General features: G+C 41.6%; 2 protein-coding genes across 3 annotated transcripts in view; one reads left to right on the top strand and one right to left on the bottom strand.

Annotated features, from left to right (window-relative positions):
• The first annotated feature begins 23 nt into the window (after positions 1–23).
• LOC128304451 (uncharacterized) lies at positions 24–1,412 on the top strand. The gene has a single exon (XM_053041642.1). The coding sequence runs from the start codon at positions 736–738 to the stop codon at positions 1,366–1,368; it is 633 nt and encodes a 210-aa protein (XP_052897602.1). The 5' UTR covers positions 24–735; the 3' UTR covers positions 1,369–1,412.
• Positions 1,413–3,881: 2,469 nt separating this feature from the next.
• The window catches only part of LOC128305542 (cAMP-dependent protein kinase type I regulatory subunit), a 59,607-nt gene continuing 37,583 nt past the window's right edge, over positions 3,882–25,905 (bottom strand). For both annotated transcript variants that reach the window (XM_053043038.1, XM_053043039.1), the window contains exons 2-5: positions 9,625–9,984; positions 5,653–5,872; positions 5,417–5,571; positions 3,882–5,338 (exon numbers count right to left, since the gene is read on the bottom strand). In XM_053043038.1, the coding sequence (XP_052898998.1) occupies positions 5,117–5,338; positions 5,417–5,571; positions 5,653–5,872; positions 9,625–9,984 (957 nt within the window). In that variant the 3' untranslated portion in view covers positions 3,882–5,116. The remainder of the gene's footprint in view (positions 5,339–5,416; positions 5,572–5,652; positions 5,873–9,624; positions 9,985–25,905) is intronic.

Below are 25,905 nucleotides of genomic sequence, written 5' to 3'. Positions count from 1 at the left end.
GATTAATTTCAACAAAGACCGCAGACACTCTAAATGAGAAGAACAAGATAACAAACGTAATGAGAATCCGTTTCGCTAAGTACCAAATTGTTAATTAACCTTCTTAAAAGTACATGATCGTTTAGCCCATATAAAAGAGAAGTTAGTAATATAATAAGCATTTAAATTCTTTATGTTGCTCCCACGTCATTAGTCGAAGTTATCAAGTTGAAGTCATTTGTTTCAGTCATCCCCGAGTTGAGTCAAATTGAAAGAACAGTACATTAAATTTATAATTACGAATTGTTAAAGGGTAATTCAACTCACCATATTTTGTTTACACCTACAGACAATATGGTGCATTTAAACAAACCCGTCCCATTTATCATTGATTAATGAATACCCCTAATTGCCAGCTGTTGGACATTTTACATACCCAAATCAATAAAGCATGAGAATGCAAACCGTTGTGTAAAATGTCGCAGTTTTCAATCCAGTTTCATATTCAAATTACAGCGACACTCAAAGCAAATGAGTACGGACAGTTAATAATAATAATTAAAATGGATCAATTTTACTAACCAAGGTCATTTGTAACAGCCGGGCTACTTTGCAACGGAGTTAAATAGTTCGCCAGTTATGCTAATGGGAAAGCTGATCGCTCTCACGCTTATTTCCCATTATGATTCGATCAACCAAACCGTTCACAGCAGTTTACCCTCGTTAGTGTAGTTAGAGAACAGTACCAGTGCCGAGATGAGTTACGAGTACGGTATAGCAACGGGTGCCGATAGGGAAATAGTGCGCGAAGCGCTTGCCAACTATTTCTACCCAGAAGAACCACTTACCTTAGCCCATCGGGATGGTCCCGACGTTACGGTGGACGACATGGAAAACGCTCTCTCTTTCCTGGACCAGGGCACCATAATTCTGGCACGCGCCACTAGTACCCGCCAATTAGTTGGACTTGCGATTGGAAGACCACCAACGGGCGTCATCGTGACACCTATCACCACACGAAAGTTTGCCGAAATAACAGCGTTTCTGGAGTGTCTAAGTTCACGTGCTTCCGGAAGCGGGAGTTCGTACCTTGTTACCATGCTGGCAGTACATCCTGCTCACCGTGGCCATTCGATCGGTCGCCGATTGATGGAGGAACAGATCCGATTGGTTCGTGTCCGTTGGCCAGCAGTGCAAAGTGTCACCGTGGAAGCAACAAGTGCGACCTCTTTGCGACTTATGAAGCGGATTGGAATGTGTGAAACGGCAGGGTTAAGCTTTGCGGAGTATCGAGACGATGTTGGTGAGCAAATGTTCCTTGGAGCAGGTGAAGTAATTCGATTGGAGATGAAACTGCGAAGAAAGCAAACATGCGATAAAAGTGAATAGATGAGGGTTTATGAGCGATGTACTTAAATAATAGCAATAAAACATAACCGAAAAGAAAGGAACATCCCCTGCAAGAATCCCTTTTCGCAAACGAACAGCACACGTTTCGGGGTTTTTCCTTTTGCTTTACTTTATTATTTCCACTTCCGTCACACTTCACACACAATTCTATATCCATGCTTTTGCGCCATGCCGCTCCACTTGTTCCGCTGGCGGGCGTTACCTTCTCTCACGTCTCTGTATCACTCCACACACATGTAATAGTCCCATAAATCTAGCGTATGACAGAACCGAAGGACCACAAGAATGTATCGTCGTTGCTGATTAGACAGCGAGAAAACGAGGATATCTGTTAGTTAACACCTTTTACCATGTTTATGACACCGAGTGTTGTTATTAAGAGGTTCATCATTATACTGTGTCTCCCGTCACTGACCGATAACTTTCCCATCGTTCGACGATCACGCTGCTCTTACGAAAAGATACTAAAATACGAAAATACTTCCATTAAAACTTGCTTCCTCCTTCCCTGGCCAGTATACTCGCTTTGATTTTCGTTAAATATTTCCTTATGTGGTGAGAAACGTTCCTAAACAGAAGAGACAACGCTAACTACTCTGCACGAACCTAAAAGAAAACTTGAACGGTGACTACAGCTACGGTTACTAAACAGTGAAATTAGTCACCGGTGAAGTGTTTTATCCTGTTCCAGCCATGTTCCTCTCGCTTGAGGGGTTTGGGTTTCAAACGCCCGAATGTATGCAATCAGATTATTTTTGATCATTTTGTTGCCTACTGCGTTTATCCAAACTTACGTTGCCAACGTCCAAGCAAGCGGTGAAACGTGGTCGAACAGAATAATACACTTACACTTAGTGTGACACTATTACTGGATTATGAAATAACTAGTCCTTATACGTCAAATTTGTCTAGTGGACACTACACGAACCGGTTTCAGTTGACGCATGGGAAGAGAAAGAGTTATAAGAGACTGAATCTACTGTAAATTTGGCTCAAAGGGATTGAAGAAGATTTGCGTTGCAATTTACCACAATTTCTTCCATCCCGGGAGGGGGGTTGGATCATCCTATAGCTCTAGCTAGTGCTGCAACATGGACAAATAAACCCAACAAACGACTACAAAGTTAAGGGTTGATTTGTTTGTCAAGAAAGTGCTTCTATGCCAAGGAGAATCCATCCACATCGTTTGCTTTGCACTGATTTTTGCAGTTAGCTTTGTTAGAATTCGCAGTTACCAGCGTCTTAAGTAATGCATCCTTTCCCCGTTTTACGAAGGAAGATGGGACAAATGTTGGATAAAGTGTGTTTTTGTCTTCTCTTTTGATCCTACTTCTAGTTTTAGCTTCAGTTACTAAGCTTGCGTTCTATAATTAAACCTCACTATTTGTATTACTCATCTGCCATAAAATATATAATCATGTGGGACACGATAGACCAAACTAAAAGGACCAGCCTTGTGAAATTTCTAATCTATCCCTTGCTCCACCAGACAACGTTCTACCTAAGCCTTCAAGCTTTGCGTGTTGCGCTTTGTAGCACAGTTGTATATTTTACTATTTCAATGTTCTGGAGATGTAATTATTGCAGGTTGTAAAAGTTGAAAAGCGGCACATTTGGGTAAGCTAAGTTTCAGTAGCAAAATATTAACAGAAACGGTTAGTGCATAGTGTTTAAATGAATTTTAGCGTCTTGTACCAACGAATCTACTGGTAATTTTGAAAACAATTTCAAGAAAAGAAAATAGCTCTCTACACAAACAAAAGTTTCATCAAATTACATACTTCTCTGGACCGAATCGATACCTTTCCACCACTCCACCATTCTGCACTATATTTCACGTTTATTATTTTTTTTGTCATTATACTGTACATTAAAACATCTCAGAAGGCAACATCACATCGTGGGAGAAGTGGGAGAGCATTTGTTCTGTTTTGCTTGTTTGTGTGGCGTTTAAATGATTTACTGAAACGAACGCGTCGCATACTTCTCGGAAAATGATTTTTACGCCGCGCGAGTCCATTCCAAACCGCGCGAAAGTATGTCCTCTGAATGGACAGATTCGCAGTAATAACAAGTATAAGCGTTTAGCAAAAGAGAGGAATTAACCACACAACGAATTCGTGCTGGTGCTGTTAGAAGGGATCAAGTTTCGATCGTAAAGGACATTTAAAACACGACAAATGTCTCCCCACCATGTCTGGCATTGTTGTGTCGTGTTTGATTGTTAACAAGATATCAGCTTAGCGCTGCTTTAGCATAGTTTTACATCAACATATACCAAAGACACCAAACAGCTAAAAACGTTGAAAAAGTTAGTGTACCTGTGTATCTTGGTTCCTGTATTTGCACCGGTTTTCTCTTCCCTTTGCTAAAGTTGTCCCTCTTCATACTGTTTAAATTGTGCTGCTGACCGCTCGAGGGGCCGTTTCAAACGTTTACAGCCGTCGTTCATCGTGGCGTTTAATGTTTTTTTTTTCATCAGTTTTCGTTCCTGTTTACAAAATTGATTTTCAATTACAAATTTCGATAAAACATATCGATTAAAAATTGTTAAGAAGTCGTACTCTTGCAATTTCCAATTGTTGTTTTCCTTAGCTCTTTTGGACAAGTTCGATTGTTACATCTTTTTTGTTTCTCTTTCTCTATTGTTTTAGCATGTTTTCACTGAACGTTTGGTGCCGCCTTTCCCCATCGTTTGATTTTTGTTTTCGTGTGTTCCCTAACACAGTCATGTTTTAGACTATTTTCTATACAAGATGCATTTCTTATACCTCCGTTTGTTCCTGTGCCACTGCCCATTCCTTTTCTCGATTTTTGCTGCCTTTTTACACTGACGTTGCCTGCCATCTTAACACAAATAGTCGGTTATAAATACTTAACTAATTCATTGCATTAATTTATAGAGATATTTGTTAACGCATCAAATTAAACGCTGACAATCTACCTCGATACTATGCACAAGCGCGCAGTGCACTCTTTCTAACTAATAGTTCTAACCTTCCGTATCTGGATTACTGCATTTTTTTTCTCCATTTTCGTACTCCATTTTACTGCTTTTTACTTTTATCTGTACCGGTGAACCGGTTTTAATACAGCATTGGTTCGGTTCGAAACAGATAATTACACAGCGTTACGCTACCCACGACAGTTATCGAGTGCTGGTCACTGTTGCTCTTCCGGACCCTTCGTTTAAGTAAACTATACGCATGTGCAAACGCATCAACACATGCACCATTTTCGTCCAGCAAATCGTATGCACATCAGCTGCACGTACCTCCAGTTCAAGTTCTATTTTGTAGCCGGGGTTTGTTCCGCTTCACCGAGCAAAATGGGTGAGAATTGATGGTGAATTGAAAATCTTTCAATGTGTGAGAATTTGCTTTGCATGCTGCAACATCAAACAGAACGAAAACGTTCGCCTCACTAAAGGAAGGATGAAGACCGGAAATAATTGCTAGTTTCTTTCTATTCTTTCTGCATCCGTCACATGCCATATGCAGTCAATGCCACACCCCTCAACATTCTATGTTCCACGTTGCTAACACGGATACACATCTAAACAAATAATAGACGACAAGAACCTGCGCAGAACTAGACAAAAGCACTTCGCTAATGGACTTGCAATCAGTATCACCAACTCGATAGTCTGGCTCGTTATGTTCGATGCAGTACGTGTCCAGCCGTGTGGCAATGTGTTCAGCGGCGATTCTTTGCAGTAGCTTTGCGCTTAAACGGACAGCGAAACGAAACTGTTATACTGGGTAATGTTTCGCTTGAGAATATCGGCACACAGGCCGAGCACACGTTCGAACCGGGCCCGGTCCAACTTGACACATTTGAGCGGACCACGGGCGATGACGGTTGCGGCACGGGGTCGATCGAGCAGCAGCGCAATCTCTCCGAAGTAATCCGATGGACCAAGGCGACCAACTTCAGCAGCTTCTTCATTCTAAAAGGAATCAAAAGAATAGTATGATTAAAATTAATTTCTCATGCCAACCATTGTCTCCACCCTTCTCTACTGTACCTCTCCACGCTTCTGCATGACGGTTGCACATCCTTCCACGATAATGTAGAAATCGTTGCCCGGTTCACCTTGTTTCACGATTGTTTCTCCATCCTCAAAACTAACCGGCTCAAGCGCATCGGCCACCGTTAGTCGTTCCCATTTATCGAGACTCTCTGCAATGAATAACATCAAATAAGCTGATAGTTGTCGTTCGAAGCTTAAACAAAAAGTGTATCTCTTGGTTTATTGTTTACCTAGAATTGAGACGCGCGACAAGAACTCTTCGTACATTTTGCGCTTCCGAATCGTCGAACCCATCAGAATGCGGCGGTACGAATCCCGATCGATGCCCCACAGCTTCACATCAGTTTTGGCACGGACGGTGGCCGCACGGGGCGTACCATAGATCAAGGCCAGCTCACCGAAGCTGCCACCTTCGCTGATCGTCGTTACCTGCTCATGATTTACAAAGACCTGCAATAAGAAAGAAAAGATTACTTGTGAGTAGAAGCTCTTCGAGATGTCTTATCATAAACACAGCAACTGTGGGACTCTACCTAGAAGTCCCTAATAAGGGCAGCATAAGAACATTTGAGGGTCATTTGATCCTGAAGTTTTCGTTTAGCAAGGGATATTCATTGTTTTGCAATTGCAGCATTGAATTTTAAGTTCTACTTCCAACATATCTGTAGCACCAAAGTAAATTTATTGTAAGTAGTAAAACAGTTTCTGTTAGTTCATACAACCCATAAACCGCAGTTCCTTTCCAAAACTGTGAAGATTAGACTTTTAAATAGATTATAAATTTGCAGAGGCTATGTATTATATTAAAACACAAACATCACGAAAGGTTAAGAATATATCTTTCGTAAGTTAGTTTAGTATTCTTGTTTTAAGAGTAGCGTTCCTTAATATAGACACAATATCTGTAGGAATTCTGGTGCTACTAAGCGATATTCCACCAGATGGCGCTAATAAATGCCGAATGTGTTAAGACCGGACTGAAGATCACATATTAAACTAAAAAGCGTCGTTGTTTCAACATCAATCAATCTTCTTTAAACGTTTAACACATAGAAGGCTTCGTCAGAGTACATTCAGCGCTGAGGTACAAACGTTTAATAGTATGAGAATCTTCAATTAGAAACGTTCTCCAACAAAGCAACGCAACAATCAGTGCTAAGAGTAGGACATACCCAATCATTCCAGGCAATGAGATGAAAGCTGTCCACCTTCTAATTAAATCGAAACAATTGCCTTGTTCAGTTCCATTTCCTGTCGCTTCCGTTGGTACAATGGAAGCAATGAAGAAGTGAACAATCCCGTTCCTGGTTAAGATTTCTGACCGGGAGTTGTATGTTCAAACACATATCGTTCAGCACTAACACAAATTTCAGGCGAAAAAGGAACTTGCGGTGTTTTGTTTCCATATGTGGCACTCATCCTTTTGTGGGATAAGTTTTAATTAGGAAAAGTTTTTTTTCGCAAAAGGACCACGTTTTATTATCATTGCTCAGCTTGCCCGTATGTAGCGGATGTGTAACACAACGGATGTATTCAGATGGATGCCCTTTGCATGCATGTTGCTGCATCGAACTAGTTCCAACTATCCCCCTTTGGCGGGTCGGTGATCAGGAGATGTTTTTGAAGTGGAGAGTGTGAACTATGCAAACACACACAGAGACACGATGGAAAAGCTTGAGACGAATATTAACGACGGAAGCTACGGAACCCCCAAAAGGTCAAGGATATTGTTGAAAAGGTCAGGCCAGGACGATGCATAGGAATTCAAAAATTAAAACTTCACTCACATACGGCTACGGGCAACCGTGACTTGCGGGGGACCGTTGAGGCGAGAATTTGAATACACTAATCAGTGCTGCGGTGCGGAGAACCGGTCACTCTGCACACGCTGCAGAAATTGTGCCCCTTTTGTCGGAACAAACAACAGTGACATGTACTACTGGTTTTTGAAATTAAATTTAACGAAATTGCAGCACAAGTACCATTTGTGTGTCACGCTTTCGGGACAATTCAGCCGTTGTTTGGACGCCAGCACGGTTCGCACCGAGTGGACAGACAGAATGGAACCGGAAAATTCTAATTGAAACAACGCACCAACAAATGACCACCGTCACCATCACCATTCCGTTCCGACATTTCCACTGATGAGTTGATGGGGGACGCTCTATTTATGTCCATCTTTGTCTGGGCTGGCTACTTGAAGCTTCAATTGAGCTCGCACTGACGGTGCTCCCATCCGAGAGTACTGAAGGAACCCAACTTGATGCTGCCTTTGGGATGTCTTATATGGTTTAGATATGGATGCGGCATCGATTATTCCCATCTTTATTTGATCCCACCGGGTCACGTTTTGAGTGTCGGTACACGAGTGTTTTTTCCCGATCGGAAAGCGTTGCTGATGGAAAGCGTTACCACCGACCGCACTACACAACCACAACAGAGCAAGTGTCATGGTTTGATTTTATGACCACGGCGCCTGTACGTATCCAGGAACGCTTCAATATACGACGCCAGTGTAAGCCATGCCGCGTCACCACGAAAACCCCAAAACAATTTGTCGTAATCTGTCAGTTTACGGTCTGGCGCGTGACGGTGGGTTATCGGTTGTGTACACGGTTAAGCTAACCGAACCCACTGGACTCGCTCTCCGTGTGTTGGTGGTGGTAATGTTTCATCTTCCAATCCCATATGTTCAATCATTCCTGGATTAGCTAGCGAACGTTTTATATTCGGACACAGATACGTGTTTTCAATTTCCATGCTTCCATCACTTCCACCAACTTTTTATACCAGAATTAGGGGATACACAATCCTTTTCAGCCCTAAATTAAATCTGCACACTTTTGATATGGGTATCGGAATCCGATAAGCTGAGCTTAGTGCCCTTAGTTAGGCACATACACTTTCTTTGGCAATAGTTGGGTCTAAAAATAAGTTTTCAGCATTTTACAAAAGGGGAAGTTACAAACATCGTAAAATACATACGTCAAACTTGAAGTCAATCAATACCAAAGCTTAAAGTAAGTCTGATCTGCATATGATGGGATTAGAAAAGTATCATATATTACGATCGGCTTCAGAGTGGTTACAATTTTACATCTTTTTTTAACAAAGCCTCACATTTTGAGGTTAAAATGCTGGGAACTTGCTAGCACTCCTTATATATTATCGATTAAAGTGAGCTTTTAAATGCAAATATATTTTGTTACAACTAGATTCTAAGCCATTGATCAGCTTATACATAACTTGGTAATAATTTTAGTATATTTTAGTCCAATTTACGTTTTGACAATACACAGTTGTAACAATTGCACAACGCATCGTATGCAGGATGCTATATTTAATTGCCATTTTGTTCCCCAAAATGGCCAGTGCATTAAACACTTCAACCGCCTGCCTTCATGTCCAGTTCGTTAATGACATTGAGTACATTACCGGAGAAACATTGGGGAACCAACGGTCCACACAAAAAGGTTTCCCCAAAAAACACTGTAGAGAAATTAACACAGAGCTAACTGCTTTGTCGATCCAAACGGAAGAGGGGTTATAAAATGCTAGCTCGATTAATTAACCACCAGGGTAAATGATTACCTCTTTCCGAAAAACCCATTCGCCAAACTGGTAAGTTAGATTACACAGAGCCCGGTACGCATTTGCACATTCAAACCCCACATCCCAAACCTCCTCCACAGTGTGGTTGTGCTAGGGGTTGGGATATTAATTTCGTCGTGTTTATTTGTTTACACACACATGACCGCCGACGCTACTGTTCCCGGTCGACGGTACCACGGACTCCCCCCAGCGGTACACTATTTCTGCTCAGCGCTTAGCTACTGAACCGAGAATCGAGTGAAATTTGAGCACGGTCCGCAACCCGCCCAGACCGCAAACGATCAAGATGCGCGGCGCGCTGATTACGGCATCCTTTGCTGTCCCCGCCCAAACTGCTGAGAAGTGGACGTGGACATGCGAGTGCAGCAAGGGTGTTGCGGTTGTTTACTTCACGGTAAAACAACCGTGCGCATATCCCCCCACAACGATGACGGATCGAACAATTTGCCATTATAATAATGCCTATTCAGCAACACTTTTCCCGGTGCATCAATCAGAATTCACCGACAGTTGTTTGCAAACTATTACTATTTTTGCTTCTAACTCTAACGCCACAATAAAAAGAAATAACGCTAATTATCCACACGCACCTCAACCTCGCCGATGTCGATGACGTAAAAGTTGTCACCCTCGTCGCCCTGCTGAATGATCGGTTCGCCGGGCAGAAAGTTGCAGGGAAACATCGCGTCGAAGATGTCCGACCGTTCGTTTTCGTCCAGATGCGAAAACAGCACATTCTTCGCAATCGCTTTCGACAGCGCGGCCATCGTTTTGTAATCCTTCGGCACGACTTTCTTCACGTAGCTGGTGGCGTCCTCCTCGGTGACCGGTTCGGCCGAGATGCCGCCCCTGCGCCGTACCGGCGGTACCGCCGTCTGTGGCATCGGGCTCAGATCGTCGAGATCGTCCGGCGTGGCCGCTTGCTTGCTGGCGTCCAGCTTTGCCTGTTCCTGTGTGTGTGGGAAAATGGAAGCAAGAAGAGAGAGAGAGAAGAACAAATATTAGCACACATACAAAATAATGCAGATGTATTGGAACGTGGAATTTTCCTGTTGACATGCCAGGACTCTACTTCTTCACCTTAAGCATCAAAAACCTAATTACATCCGTTTCCATCCACTTTTCTCCAGCTTCTATGCTTGGTGCGTGAACAATAGCAGAACAGTGACCTCCTAGTGTACCCTGTGCGCCCCATCCTAACATTAACAGCGTTATAGGAGGTCTTATTTCCTGAGCTTTGTCGCAAACAAAATTACCGCACACGAGAGCAAACCACGATACCCTGCTGCCCCAACGGACCCCGTTGATTCTTATCATTACGAGACATTTGACTTTTGTTTCACCAAACGGCACGACGACGGTATGTACTTATCGTTTCTCCTTTCGACCGTGAACACAACTGATCATCGACAATAGTGTTGTTTTGGAAAGGGGCAAGCATTGAATGTCAGCAATGATAGCAAGCGTTTAGATGCTAAAATTAGAAATCTATTTGTATCGATGCGAGAGGCTAGAAAATAGAACGGAAGTATTTATATTTAATGACACCACACTTACATGCCACGATGGCAGATTAACTACATTTCCTACAAATGATACATTTGAGACAAACAAAATAATATTCTGACAAACAATAGTAAACAAAATAATGACAAAATGGCAAAAATGTTGTTTGATTTCTTCTTAAGCAAAGATGTATTCTTAGAAACATAAAACTAATCATTTTTGCGATGTTTTCTGTGACCTCGAATAATAAAATTAAATTTTATTGTTCGATTATTGACTATAAATCAACGGGAGATAAATACAAAACTTAAAATGCTGTAATCCATTTCGCATGGCGGTGATAACTTGCATAAAGACAGCAGATTTTCAACTTTACAGATTGTCAAGGATTTTTCGGTATAGATTAAGTTACTTTCTGTAAACTCCGTTTGGAAATTAGATTAAAATAGTCTTTAAGTTCTTACTTCGTTATTTATAGCTATATGTTATAAATCCTCAATATGTGTGACCTGATTCTTTTAAAAACCTAACTTTATACCTCCCTTTAAAGAACTTCTGCATCGTATCCTATAAGTGATGGGAAAAATCGCTCGCATGTGGGAATCGATCCGACCGATCCAGAACCGCCTTGGGATCGATCCTCCGAATCCGATCCGAATCCTACTAGATTTTTTTATGACCACAAAAACAAATTCTTTGCTTTGTAAACATAGAAAATGCATAGTGGATATGCTAATACGATATTTTGTTCTTGAATTAAAAAAGTGGGATCAATTTATGAATTTTAAATCCAACCCATATTACATCGTAGCTGAATCACACCGACCAAGAAGTCAAGATCACCAAATACATTATGTGATTATTTTATTGATATGTTTTTAGCCAAATGCAAAAATTAAAAAAAAAACACAAACCAAAGCTACAAAAATCCAAATCCAAAAACAATTATCCAATTATTTCTATGCCTTCCTCGCTTAAATTATGCTTTAGAAATAATATTTCATGTCCGTGTAAATTAGCTTTGCCTCAGAGAAAATGCGTTCACATGAAACAGAATAAAAAAGGCAACAAATCACAAAATATCCGCATCCGAAAACAATCCCTACCACAATTACAGATTCCAATCATGACTGTTGCGAACGCGAACAAAACTCATGAATGAGCATGCTAGAATCCGAAGGGGGTTAATCATAACAATTGAGAAAACCGCGAAATCAGTCGAAATGTTAAGAACGCGAACAGAACTCATGAATGAGCGTGCTAGCACCCAAAGTGAGGGCGCAAATCATAACAGTTGACATAAACGCGAGCTCGTAAGTAAACAACGTCCGGAGACCCGTTCGAAAAGCGCATAAACAATAAGAGCCCTCACCGTTGATACTGTAAACAAATACAATCGACTATACGACAATTATCGCAAATAAGCAGACGCAATGCGACCGTCAACGGGCGTGTACACCCGACACCAATAGATTTGCCAACATAAGAAGAATAATTCGATCCTCACAATGCAAGATATGCTAAAGTAAGAACAATGATTCGATTTTTCAACATAAGATTGCTAACGTAAGGAGAATGATTATATCGTTCATCTCGTTTTCACTTTCAAATCTCGAGACACATTGTTAGTATATAAGCAGGAGAAATTGCCAATAAACTTCACTTGTACTTTAAACCCTAACACGGTATCTTCAAGTCGCTGGGTTGGCAATCGAATTGAACGGAGGTCCACACTAGATACTTACTCTGATTATTCAGAACAACAGGCTAGTGTCCGACCCGAACAATTCCGAGCGCCTTCACTTCTACGGCCCTTTCAGTGAAAGTAAAGATCCACGTTAGAAACTCGCCCTGGGAATCCAGCTACAAAGCCTAACGTCTGATCCGAACTGATCTGAAAGGTGAACGAGACTTGCGCGAGAGTCTCAGGGTAGGCCAACCTTCGCGTGGTCAACCTACGGCGGCGGACCCAGCAGTCCGACTTTGTTCCCGAAGCAACAAATGGTGGCTCCAGAGAGGAGATTACAGTAACTCGCGCGCGCATTGTAATCTCTTTAGAACGAACTTACGTTCATGGTGTGCTGTCGCCATAAGAACAGCAAAACAGTTCTGTGTATTAAATGATTCGTGAAGACGGTTAAAACATAACAAAAGTGATTAAGCGTCGTGAATATCGAATCAAGTGCAAGTGCAGAACTTTTTAAAAGGCTACGGACTAAAGTGATGTTCTAAAACTTCTACGGACGAGAAAGTGAACAATATTAACCACGAACAACAGTGATTCAAGTTGCGCACCTCTTCCACCGCAGTCGTCCTTAATCGCCACAATCGTGAAAGATCCAGCCAGTGCATCAAGGGAAGTTAACATAAATCCGAAAGGGGTAAGTGTAACGTTCTATTTAAGCACGGCAAGGAAATCTTTGATTCGTCCAAAATGCCTTATGAATTTACCGAGAATAATAAGGGTAGTTGTCGACTCTGTGCAGCGGAAGATACCGCTGAAGAGAGTATGATCGCATGTACAGAATGCGATCGATGGTTCCATTTGACATGTGCCAAATTAACTCGGAAGCCAAAGCCAGAGGAAGCCTGGCTATGCTACAAATGCCAACAAATTAAGTATGAGCTTAATAGGCAAAGAGATGAGCTCAAGGCTCTCGCGGAAAGAGACGCAAAAAATAGAGCGGAGCTCAAGGCCTTTAAAGAAGGCCAAATGGACTTCGGGGAAGGAAGTTCCACTCGAGAACAAACACTCGAGGAAATGGTTTCAAGGTTGCTGGTAAGCCAGCAACAGCAAATGAAAGAGTTCGCAAAGTTAATGGCGAACAATGGTGGTGAATCCACTCAAATAGGGATCTTGGTCAAAAGACAAGCCCTAATGCAGTTGCCTAGGTTCGATGGTAGTGCAAAACAATGGACCAATTTCAAAAGAACGTTTGAAGACACAACCCGCGAAGGGGAGTTTTCTAATATAGAAAACTTAAATCGTCTAAAGCAAGTTTTACACGGAACAGCCTACAAGACTGTTCAACAATTGATGATGGAGGCGGAAAACGTTCCGGAGATAATAAAACGTTTAGACGAAACTTTCGGTAGACCTGATATGGTTTATTTGGAATTATTGAACGATCTCCAAAGGTTACGAAAGGAGTCAAAAAACGTGATCTCGGATATGGCTAACGCACTCGAAAACATCGTGACGAACGTAAAACTTATGGGGAGACCGACGTATTTGAACGATCACAGGCTAGTGATGGATTTAACGGCTAAGTTACCGCATCACATTCAAGTGAAAAGAGCGGAACATATGGCGGCCGCATCATCATCATTAGATGTTCAAAATCTAGAGGAATTATGTCGATGGCTCAAACCCTATGCCAAAACGTCGGAAATGATGAACACGATCGCAGTTCATACACAGAAGGGAAACAGTCTTTTCCATGATCAAAAATCAACTGCTAAGGCTGAACTACAGCCTACAAAAAAGGAAACAACTTCCTACAAGTGGTCAAACAGGGTAATGAAATGCTTAATATGCAATAAACCTCATGCTACGATCACATGCTATGCATTGATCAGGGAAGTACCTTCTGAGCGAATAAAAATTGCTCGAAACAAACGTTTGTGTCAAGGTTGTTTAAAAACAAACAATCATTCGATAAACGATTGCAGGTCCGCACAAACTTGCGGAATAAATGGATGCGAAAGTAAGCACCATAAGATGCTTCATGTAAAGGTTACGCCTCCCATAGTTGAAAAAGAAGGTGTAAATAGCCATTATGAAGAAAATGCATCATCAACACATTACCAGGTATTACCGGTAACATTAATAAACGAAGATAAAAAGATAGATACATATGCTTTCCTAGATCCCGGATCGTCCTTAACACTTTTGGAAGCCAAAGTCGCAAAGAAACTTGAGCTTACAGGGAAAGAAATACCTCTTCAATTACTTTGGACACAAGGTAAAATGGCCGACCACGTTAAAAGTCAAAGCGTGGAAGTAAGAATCAAGGGTGCCACAAAAAAGGGATTTGTACTAAAAGACGTAAGGACAATTAACAATCTTAAGTTGCCAATTCAATCTTTGAATTACGACGAATTGTGCGATGAATATCCTTACCTGAAGGACTTACCCATAAATGCCTATAATAACGTTCAACCAACAATCATAATTGGCATTAAACACAATCACCTTTTAATGGGAATATCCCATAGATATGGAAAGTTAGGTGATCCGATCGCAATGAAAACAAGATTGGGGTGGTTGATTTATGGCAAGGCAGCCCATGATCAAGGAATTAATCATTCCATGATAATAAAAGAAGACGAAGGAAGTCTCCGTCAAATAAGGCCAAATTATTTATCAAGAGAGAATTCTGGTGCAAAACCAGTCACTCAGCTTCCCGAATTAAAGGACAAGGCACGAAACAATGATGAATCAGTTGAAAACTTCCCGAAAACACGGAAGAATGCTATCAAAGGAAAGATTAATAAATGCTGCATAAGGGAAAACGTTTATGCACCGCCCAAGAAAAGGGCAAACCGGAAGAAGACAATACCTTGCACGCGGTATTCGAAACAGCTTCAGACAAGCACGACAAATGTTGATGCAACAATACACAAAGATGAATACGTACCAGGGAAGCGTACGAACAAAGCAAGGTTCAAACCAAATATATGGAATGCGCTATTAATCATACTTCTTCTATTTGCAGCTCAAGCCTTTGGAAAAACGATTAATGGGTTAATCGCATACGATTGTGCAAACGATAACATCAACATAACGAGTTACTCATTGATGAAAGTAGCCTCTTGCATACCTCAAACAGAAAACATAACTACAGTCGAAACCAAGATTCAGGTATTGCAACGTAGTCCGAAAACATTAACACATGTGCGCCAGTGTAAAGTAATTATTAAACGCTCGATAAAACACTGCGGGGCTTGGTCTCACACCTCTGAATATGAACATGGTTTCGCGTATATAGTAAAGGAATTTACTCCGGATGAATGTAGGCACGCTCAAGTGGTAGGCGAAATTTCACTCTCTGATAATTATAAGATTAGGGAATTGCGTCGCAATCACACCACCAGAGGGCAGGCATTGATCATCGGCAGCGTCACGGGCTCATCGTGCGAGGGAGGTGTCTACTCAACACCATCTTATACGTGGACGAAGGCGCTGGTATACTACGAGTACGAGATCAGCATGTACGACTACGTGACGACAGCGAACATCGAGGAAGACCAAGTGACACTTCGAAGTGGTATCGTGTGCCCGTACAGTGTTGGTTGGTGTTTGGACACGGAATACGGCTATCTCACCTGGGATTTAGATCACCAAAAGCTCTGTGAAAGGACCGACTTCGAGATCATCTACGAAGGCACGGTCAATAAAACGTTTAACAGCAACAAGGGCGATCGCGTAAACGCCGTGTACACCTTGATCACACACGAACAGATGTTTTCAATAAGAGCGCGTGATGTAAAACAGATCTGCGGTTTTGACAGTTTCGATACAGATCACCCGAGGATCTTTATCCTTGAGTCAAACGGTTATCAATCGCCGTTCAAGCGCAAGGCGGTAAATGGGAGAAACCTGGATCTCTTTACCTATTTCAACTCCAAGATAACGTTGGTTGAAAGTTACCTCGGGCAGAAACTGAATGATGTGTACACCGCGGTAATGACAGAAATATGCAAGGTCGATAAGGCACTGATGGAAACAAAACTGACGTTAGCCCGTATCAATCCAACCGAATTTGTCTCCAATTTGATACGACGACCGGGGCACACAGCAGTAGTCGCCGCAGAAGTGCTGTACATCCTTGAATGCAAGCCAGTTTTCGTCACCTATGAGAGGAAAGATGAATGCTATCAAGAGGTACCGGTACAGTATAACAATCGGTCGATGTTCATGGCACCGGTTACAAGAATGCTGCAACTACGTGGTACCCAAATTGACTGCACTCCACTGCTGCCTGCTAAATTCAATATCGGTGGCCGATGGTATACGACGGATCAAAGACTACGGGAAACAACGCCGCCGCAAGAGTTAACGACGGACGTCGTGACAAGCTGGTCATACACTCCTTTACCAAGTCTAATGGAAAGTGGCGTGTATGATTACGAGAATCTGCAGCGAATGAAGGACATGGTGTACGAACAGAGTGACAAACGAATCGCTTCATCAGTCGTACACAAGATGATATCCGGCCAGCATCCAAATCTACAAGGCTTCTCTTTCGAGCCGCTCGTCTCCGAAAACATCATTCATAACGCCTTTCATAAGTATTGGACAAAACTACTATCATGGTCAACCTGGTTGGGCAACATAACGTCTACAGCGATCGGTATCTACATGTTAACCCGAGCTCTTAAATTCATCGTCGACACCATAATACACGGCAGAATTCTGTACGATATTTACGGCATTGGATGGCAGCTTTTGGCTTCGTTTTGGGACTCGCTAACAAATTTGCTGTCGCATCGCAACCACATGAAGAGGGGTCAGCATACACACGTTCCACCGACAACAGCTCCCGAGCTTGATCATCAGGACGTCGAAGTACGTTCACATCGTCTTCCAAACACCAAAACCAAGCAGTATCCCGACTTACGCGAAGAAATGGTTAGTCTTCAGGTTCAGCGTAATGACTTCGGATCATAAAGTTCTACAAGCATCAGCCCATTCTTCAGATCAATAATGCCGGTGGTAAACGAGTAATTTAAGAAATCAAATGAAGAGAGAGTGAAATAATTGAATGGATTAATAGTTATCGCGTTAATTTGTAAAACCTTTAGTTTTACCAGGGGAAGAATGTTGCGAACGCGAACAAAACTCATGAATGAGCATGCTAGAATCCGAAGGGGGTTAATCATAACAATTGAGAAAACCGCGAAATCAGTCGAAATGTTAAGAACGCGAACAGAACTCATGAATGAGCGTGCTAGCACCCAAAGTGAGGGCGCAAATCATAACAGTTGACATAAACGCGAGCTCGTAAGTAAACAACGTCCGGAGACCCGTTCGAAAAGCGCATAAACAATAAGAGCCCTCACCGTTGATACTGTAAACAAATACAATCGACTATACGACAATTATCGCAAATAAGCAGACGCAATGCGACCGTCAACGGGCGTGTACACCCGACACCAATAGATTTGCCAACATAAGAAGAATAATTCGATCCTCACAATGCAAGATATGCTAAAGTAAGAACAATGATTCGATTTTTCAACATAAGATTGCTAACGTAAGGAGAATGATTATATCGTTCATCTCGTTTTCACTTTCAAATCTCGAGACACATTGTTAGTATATAAGCAGGAGAAATTGCCAATAAACTTCACTTGTACTTTAAACCCTAACACGGTATCTTCAAGTCGCTGGGTTGGCAATCGAATTGAACGGAGGTCCACACTAGATACTTACTCTGATTATTCAGAACAACAGGCTAGTGTCCGACCCGAACAATTCCGAGCGCCTTCACTTCTACGGCCCTTTCAGTGAAAGTAAAGATCCACGTTAGAAACTCGCCCTGGGAATCCAGCTACAAAGCCTAACGTCTGATCCGAACTGATCTGAAAGGTGAACGAGACTTGCGCGAGAGTCTCAGGGTAGGCCAACCTTCGCGTGGTCAACCTACGGCGGCGGACCCAGCAGTCCGAACTTTGTTCCCGCAGCAACAATGACAGATCCGGGACCCTTGTTTTGGATTTCGATCCCGGTTTCCCGTCATTACAGATGTAGATCGAAAAGGATTGTTTTGGGATTCCAATCCAAAGGATCCTGGATTTAGGATCGAATCCGGATTGATCCAATGAAGGATCCAGAATCCAGAATCCGATCCGATCCGCCTAACACTATATCCTATATCTAAAATCCGTTCCTTCAATTTCAATACATGTCAATAAAATTTAAATATTCAAAACATTCATCTGCTGAATTTCAATAAATGAACAATGTTCATGATTCATTTTACCTCAGATGAATGTAATTGTCAAAAAATGCAAAAGGAAAAACTGATATCTTTACTGTCAGTTAATTATGAGCTTCTCTTGACGGAAACCGCAGCAATTAATTTCAAATATTTGCTTCCCGCAGGTGGCGTTAATTAAGTCGAAGCAAATATTCATTAATTAAGAGTTCATTAATAAAAAAAAAACATTAACTCTCCACCCGCTGCCGTATCGTAGCGAATCCTGTGTAGTGTTTGTTATTAAGGATATTGAGATTTTCATACGGAACTTTATAAAAACGCATTCAGTCAAGCTATACACTGAAAGATTTCTGTTCCAAATTGGCATTTCGAAATCATATATTAGATGCACAAGAGTTTTAAATGGATGATATGGCCGATTTTATGTTAAGAATTTTTTAATGTTTTATTAGACACATTCTTTTTTCAATAACATTAACAGTTTTCCAAGCAGATGTCTATTTGTAAGCTATAAAAAGTACCATTCAATCCGAGTCATATCATTCGCACTAAGTTTAAGTATCAAAGGACGATACACTTGGTTCCGATAGGCCAATCATCACTTGTATAACAAATCCTTTGAAAGCATTGTGTAAATAATAATCGTGTAAACAAATGAACACCACCTCGCGAAGGTCTCGTTTGTTTTGGACGCTCACACTTGCCATCCACAGCTTTATCCATGAATGGATTTCGGGTAACTTCCAGCATCCATTCAAAATCCATCTGCAACCCGTCCCGGTAGCCAAAAGCGACAAATCATAATAATACCATCGCATGCATCGGCAAACGTCCCGGGCAGCCTGCGTTCGTGCGCCGTTCCAATCTGTTTGCCCAAGAATAAACAACGAACCACTTCTCATGTAACAAAACCGCGTATGGTCATTCCGGGGTTTCTTTTTTTGCTTTTTGCGTCCGAACCGAAACACCACTCATTCGGGCCGTTTTCTTCTGCTGCTAAAAATACACCTTCCGAGGACTCTACTTTTGTACTCCCGCGTATCCGTTTGCGTGCTACTTCAATTTGTACCGTGAAAAATGAGTACACTACAGTGCAAACTACCAGTTGAACAAGCCTTCCAACGGAGTACACTTTAAATATCTTCCCATTTACCACAGGGGTGTGCGACAACCTTGACACATAACCTTTTATGCTCACACGGGCATGTGTGTTGGGGGGCGGCGAAAACAAATTCCATTCACTGCGGTGAGAAAATGCGGATCCGAAACATTTTCCTTTCCGTTTCGATCCAAACCTTGCGTGACCGGGTGCGATATTGGAGCGGCGGCCAAAGTGGTTCCTTTCACCAGCGAAGAACGGGTCAGCGCTGGCTAACCAGGCTCAACAACCAGAGGCCCATTTCGGGGGTAAAAATCATTTTCCACCGATGGGGGGGTCAAAGGGCTCTATTATTAGCATCCACGTATTAATGGGCATTTTTCACCTTTCGCCGCTGAAAAGTAGCGACGCTTGAATATTGATATGGTGGTGTGGGGATTACGTTACCTGTGTCCTTTTATCATTTATTCATCGTCTGCTAATAATGAAACAACTGTTACGTTCTTAGATTTTGGGGTTCTTCGTCACACGCACACAAAGCACGCCGGAAAAACAAAGCAAGAGGGAAACTTTAAATCAATACCTTCCCATGAGACCCCAGTCCTGTAAACAGCTTCAAAGCGCTTTTACGAGTACCTGACGGGGTAATAAAAATCATAAACTTTGCAGCAAAATGGGCTTTTTATCAGCATGAACACGACACCGCTCCGAATACATGCGAAAGCCAAGTATATTCGGTTCCCGGTAAAATAAACAGGCGCAACTGGTTGGATTTTCTTTAACTTTATGCTCCAGTAGCTGGACAGTCTATACTGTGTATGGTGAGAATGGTCCGGAAGGGATTTTGGACCGGTCCTGTCGTGTGAAGACCGACTACACTACCAGGTTGTCCTCATTTACAACACTAACTTAAGAGAAAATAATCTAAAAAATGTTTTTGAGACCTTAAATCTTTTTCAAATTTAAGTTAAATATAAGGAAGAAAGTTTTTTTTTTAAATTTCTTCAGGAACTGCCAGGCTGTATTGCTTACAACTAAGAGTAACTTAATCTGTTGTACAATTCACATTCGTTTGAAGACATTCCCTTCTTCAAACAGTAAAAGGTCACCTTATCCAGCGTGTACTCGGTCAATAAGTAAGAAAGTAACACAATAAAAATTATTTGATCCTTTGGCAAATTGAAAAGTACATTCAGAAGTTTTAAACATTCTAGTTTTATTTTATACTGACTCATAACTAAATAATGATTTAATAAAAAAAATGTTTCATGGTACGCCTACCCACAAATCTTACGTATATAATATATAATATATGATAACACTTATTTATATTATTTAAAAAAGATAACAAAGAAACCCTCTGCTCTCTAAGGCACCCACCAGCATGAATTTGTCAATCACAAAACATATGCCTTCGGTCGGGCTGTTCTCGTTTTGTGTATCTCTCTCTCGGGTTTTTAGCACGCCACCCAACGTGCGAAAATAAATAATTCACTCATCAGCCCCCCGACTGCGTGTATCCTTATGATGTGAACCATCTGGTCGCTTCCTGTTCCTGGGTACTGACCGGGATGGGCACAAGTAACATCATTTTATACGCTGCTCTACAACAGCAATCCAAATATCGCTAATTAACACGTTACATTAACAACAACGTCCGACGTTAATTACTCAAAACTCACCGCCATCCCATCATCCTGGGGCTCGGGTGTGTCGACAATCCCCCAGACCGACTGACACCACCTGCTTTTGCTTCGTGTTTTAATTCCACCAGCAGGGCACAACGCAGCCACTCAGTGCGAAAGCGCATATTTTGGGGAGATTAAAAAGCTTCCTGTCGCTACAAGGGAAGCATCCATCAGCACCCCAACACCAGTTGGCATTTAAAGAGAATGACAGAAAAACAGGGGGAGAGAGAAAGCTTTCACTTCAATTATTCATTCGATCTGTTTGGAAGGTACACGTCCGGAATGCGTCGTACAAACGCGTTTGTGCGAATCTTTGGAGAGATTTGTAGACAACTTCGGTACCATAACCATAACAGGCTGGCTTTGTAAGATGTACGATATATCACCTCGGGAGCTGCTACTTGTTGCAAAACTGGCCCTTCTTTAAACTCTAATGACGTCGTACACAGGCGGCACCGTCGTCTGCAGGAGGAGAAGGAAAACTTTACCGCACAAAGTTGCCACTAGCAGCTCACTGCGGCAAATGTGCGCAACATTTATCTGTGTCTGGTGGATGGGCTTTGTTCTACGTCATTTCTCTCGAATGGGGAAGAAGCAGAAGACCGTATAGCCTGACACAGGATCTGCAAACTGAGCAACTCTGAGCAGTCGAAATTATCGCTATAAGTTTTCCACCTTTGCCCCACCTTTGCAGAGAGAACATACAGTGGTGGCCGTTGTAATATGGCCACGTGTTTCAATTTCATGAAGCAAACATTCTATCTTTGAACGAGTCATTTTTATATAATTTTAAATAGTAAACGATATTGTGCGACCTATCTGAATCTCCCTAAACTAATCAATCTTCTTCTTTATCGGCATAACAACCTCAAGAGGCTAGGTCTGCAATACTTGACTTTCTGTGATTTTATTTACCAGTAGGTGGAAAATTAAGTCTTGCCGTAGAGGGATTGGAAAAGGATTCTTCAGGGTCCGAATGAGATTTTGATCCGATCCGTTCGGGAAGACTTCCGGTTATGGCAACTAATAAGACATAAGGATTCATGATTATCGCATAAGGATGAATGATTATATGAGATAAAAAAGGAACGCATACATTCCACAAAATACACGCTGTCAAATACGGCTGTCCGTCGACTGACCGAAAGTTCGAAATGTCGACTTTATACATTCCTTCTTACCTCGTAATGAAGGCATTATTTGAAGCGAAAAACATTACTTTCATCGAAGTTGGGTAAACTTATGACATTTGGTTCATATAAAAATTCAAAATGAACGATTTATTACATCGGTCGGTTTATAACTAACTTGAACTTTATGAAACTTTCCTCCAGGTAACTGAACTGAAGTAAACAGTAACTGATTTTATGGATATTAAGATAAACATCTTACAAAATGTGACGAGTAATACGGTAGCCTTATTTCACCGACCACCACTGTACGGATCTTTTCTGCAATCCAAAAGTATCCTTCTCCAGCTCAAGCACATCAATCAAGAAAAGTATTACCATTTTGTTTTAATGTAACAATTCTATCGCAAATTAATGCTGAACCGAATAAAGAAAGTAACAGCAACGTCTTAATAACGTGATACCTGCAAGCACCAACCGATAGAACGGGTTCCGGGGGAGAAAAACCGAGTCCCGAGACGGAGACTTTGATTTATTAGATTAAACAACATCGCGTGAGCAAAAGCTTCGTCTCGTGCATCAATTTTCATTAAGACTAAAACGAATTGACGTAACGGAAGGGTTACGGGGTATGAAGAGAAACGCGATTCTTATCATATTAGTGAGGTCAAACGATAACTGATGTTGAACACTTTTGCAAATTCACATGAGTTTTAAAGAATACGACCCACAATCGCCTAGAGAAAATCAAACGAGCTTTAAAAGCTCGATATTAAAGTACAAACCATCTCCCTCCAGGAACCGATCCCACTGTCAGATCTTTGATTCGATGATGGATAGGTGCATCGCTCACCACCATTTCCATATGATTTATGAAACAGCAAACAAATAACCGAAATGCTTTAATTTTAGGTGAATTCATACGCTTGCTCCACTGCTGCACGATAAATTAGCAGATGTCAACCGGTTGAAAGTCTCGCACAAATCACCATGTCCGATCCTTCGACGAGGAGTTGTGGGCGTCCGTTTGTGAGCACAAACAACCGGTGGGTTCAGAAGATGTATGACGTGACACACATTATGCTGATCACTGATGAGGCGATACTCTCCTCCCAACACCGGGAGAGGAAGCAGCATGGGAAGAACTGGAGGAACAAGTAGCACGTTTGGCCTATGTCCCTGTAAAGACCACGGTACCGTATCACTCCATTCGTCCAAAAACACGCCATTTTCGTCAACACAACGTGAGAAGGGGAGATCCGTCTCCATTCATTACTCAATCACCGCTCGAGCGGTGTATCGCTTGTCAAACTTTTGATTCATTGCTCTCCGCGCTTTCACGTTAGGTTCAAGTCTCGTGTGTCTCGCGTGTGTTTCGTGTATCGCATTTGTACTTGATTGAGCAAACCAAGTGCATAGACGTCTGGAAGATAAGGACTAGCTCAGACCAGATGTGTCTTGTGGTATGTTTTCAGCGCCAAATTTTTGCTAACGAACGTATCTCTCGACAGAGACAAAATCAAAAATGATTGATTAAATAAAGTTGGTGAATCAATTTAGCAGATTTCGCTAACAATCTGGCCTCCAATAAGTACAACCAACGATAAGTGCAGGAAATGGGTTAAGCGACACTTGTGACCTAGTCACGTGAGTAGGATGACACGTTTGACAGCATAGAGTAATATATAAATTATGTTGTTTCAAGCTATAAAATATTATAATATTATGTCCATTGTACAAAAATACACAAATGTCGTAAACATTATCGTAAATATGATTGTTTACCAATGTTTCCACGTCTTCCACAACACTGATGCATATTCATTAACACCATTAAAAGACAAAACAATATCTAGGCGTAAGGCAATGATAAACTCTATTTTGCTAAGTGTGTTCTCTTCGCCCCTAAAAACAACGGTTTGAACCAAGAAACCAAACCCCCCCCCCCCCCCCCCCCCCCACAACCTTATGGTTGCCACTCTCCAGCCGACTCCATACACACACACCGCAACTTGAATGTTTATTTTTACTTGCGCTCGAATTGGTCGCCACGCCAAATGGAATAAGCGTAAGTTCATTACAACGCGAACCGTCCCGGCCCGGGCCCGGTGGAGTTATTAAAATGTACGGACTATATTTAGTACGCGCCACACCTCGTGTCAACGGCGCGGTGCCAGGGCGTACCGGTGTCTTTTGGCACGAGCCATTCTCAAGTGGGCGCCAACGGGGTTTTGCAGCAGTTGGCAACATCCAACGGCGGCGGCCCCCGTTGACATCCAGCGATGTCGACAACACTGGAGAGTGCACTGGCGTGACTGTGAGTAACCAGAGAATCAGGTGAAGTGAGCCTCTTCTTGTGTCCTTTTGTGGAAGAAGTGGTATTTAACACTACTTTCACTACTGGTTGTACATTGTTGAAGAGACTGGTTGTGGAAAGGTACGGTAATCAAGCAAAGAAACATTTTGTATAAATCAGAAATTGCTGAATATTTTAAACATTTTTAATACAACTTTAAAGATAAAAGAACGATAAAGCTTAGTACACAATTTTAAAGAACGTAAATGTAACAAGGTGAGGATAGTGGACAGCAAACCGAGCTTCAATGACGCAAATGCGTTAGAATTAGGTTTCGGAAACCTTTTCAAGTCTCCATGCAAAACAGTATGCCCCCTTCTTACCACCACTACATATTACAACATATCGAAGAATCTCAACCTGAACCCCATCCACTATGTTTATTTATTTAGAAATATATTTTGTACTCAAATTTTAAAACATCGAAGAACGGCTAGAATGTGTGATTCAAAAAACGTGAAGCGTATTTCTTCTGTCCTTTTGAACAGATAACATTTTTTAAAAATCATTTTAGTCATTTATAGCGACTATCGCATATCAGCGCTTATCAACATAAGTTTTATAATATTTGCGATGATATCACTTGGATTAATAGGAAATTTAATGTGCAATTCGGTGTGTTTAACCAAAGGTTAACGCAAATAGGCTTTAAAATATTTGAATCTAAGAGAGAAAGAGAGTAAACTATTCGGACAAAGATTCAAATAAAACTGCAGCTCTTCATTACGCACGCGAAAAGCATCGATTATGAACGTTTTAGCAAAACCATGTGTTCAATCCTTGTACACAATTGAACTCTTTGGGATTTTTTGCTTTTCGAAGGACCATTTATTTTAACTTAAACTTAACAATTTCAAGATACGTCCGTTCCCTTTGGCGATCACTCTACTTCTTGTCTCTTGTCTCAATTCGTTCTCGCAGCTCGCTCTCTCACATCCTTCCAGCACACCGCATAGGGATGTGTAAATGACGAAATGACTTCTGGGTTTTTTTATGTTCCGGATGGGAACGGAACACCATGGTTAAAAGATAAACCACACACACACAGGGGAATCACAACTAAAAACATGTAAGAAAAAGCTTGTAATAATAAACCATCTTAAAATGTTTAATATCGTACTAAGGAAATTAATCAAGCGTGTGTAC

Source organism: Anopheles moucheti, chromosome 3 (genome assembly GCF_943734755.1).
Source record: "Anopheles moucheti chromosome 3, idAnoMoucSN_F20_07, whole genome shotgun sequence".
Taxonomy (NCBI): Eukaryota; Metazoa; Arthropoda; class Insecta; order Diptera; family Culicidae; genus Anopheles; species Anopheles moucheti.
This window is presented reverse-complemented; position numbering and strand designations above follow the sequence as displayed.

What these genes read in the sequence shown, in the direction of transcription:
- LOC128304451 (XM_053041642.1), top strand. Translation starts at nt 736, where the DNA reads ATGAGTTACGAGTACGGTATAGCAACGGGTGCCGATAGGGAAATAGTG.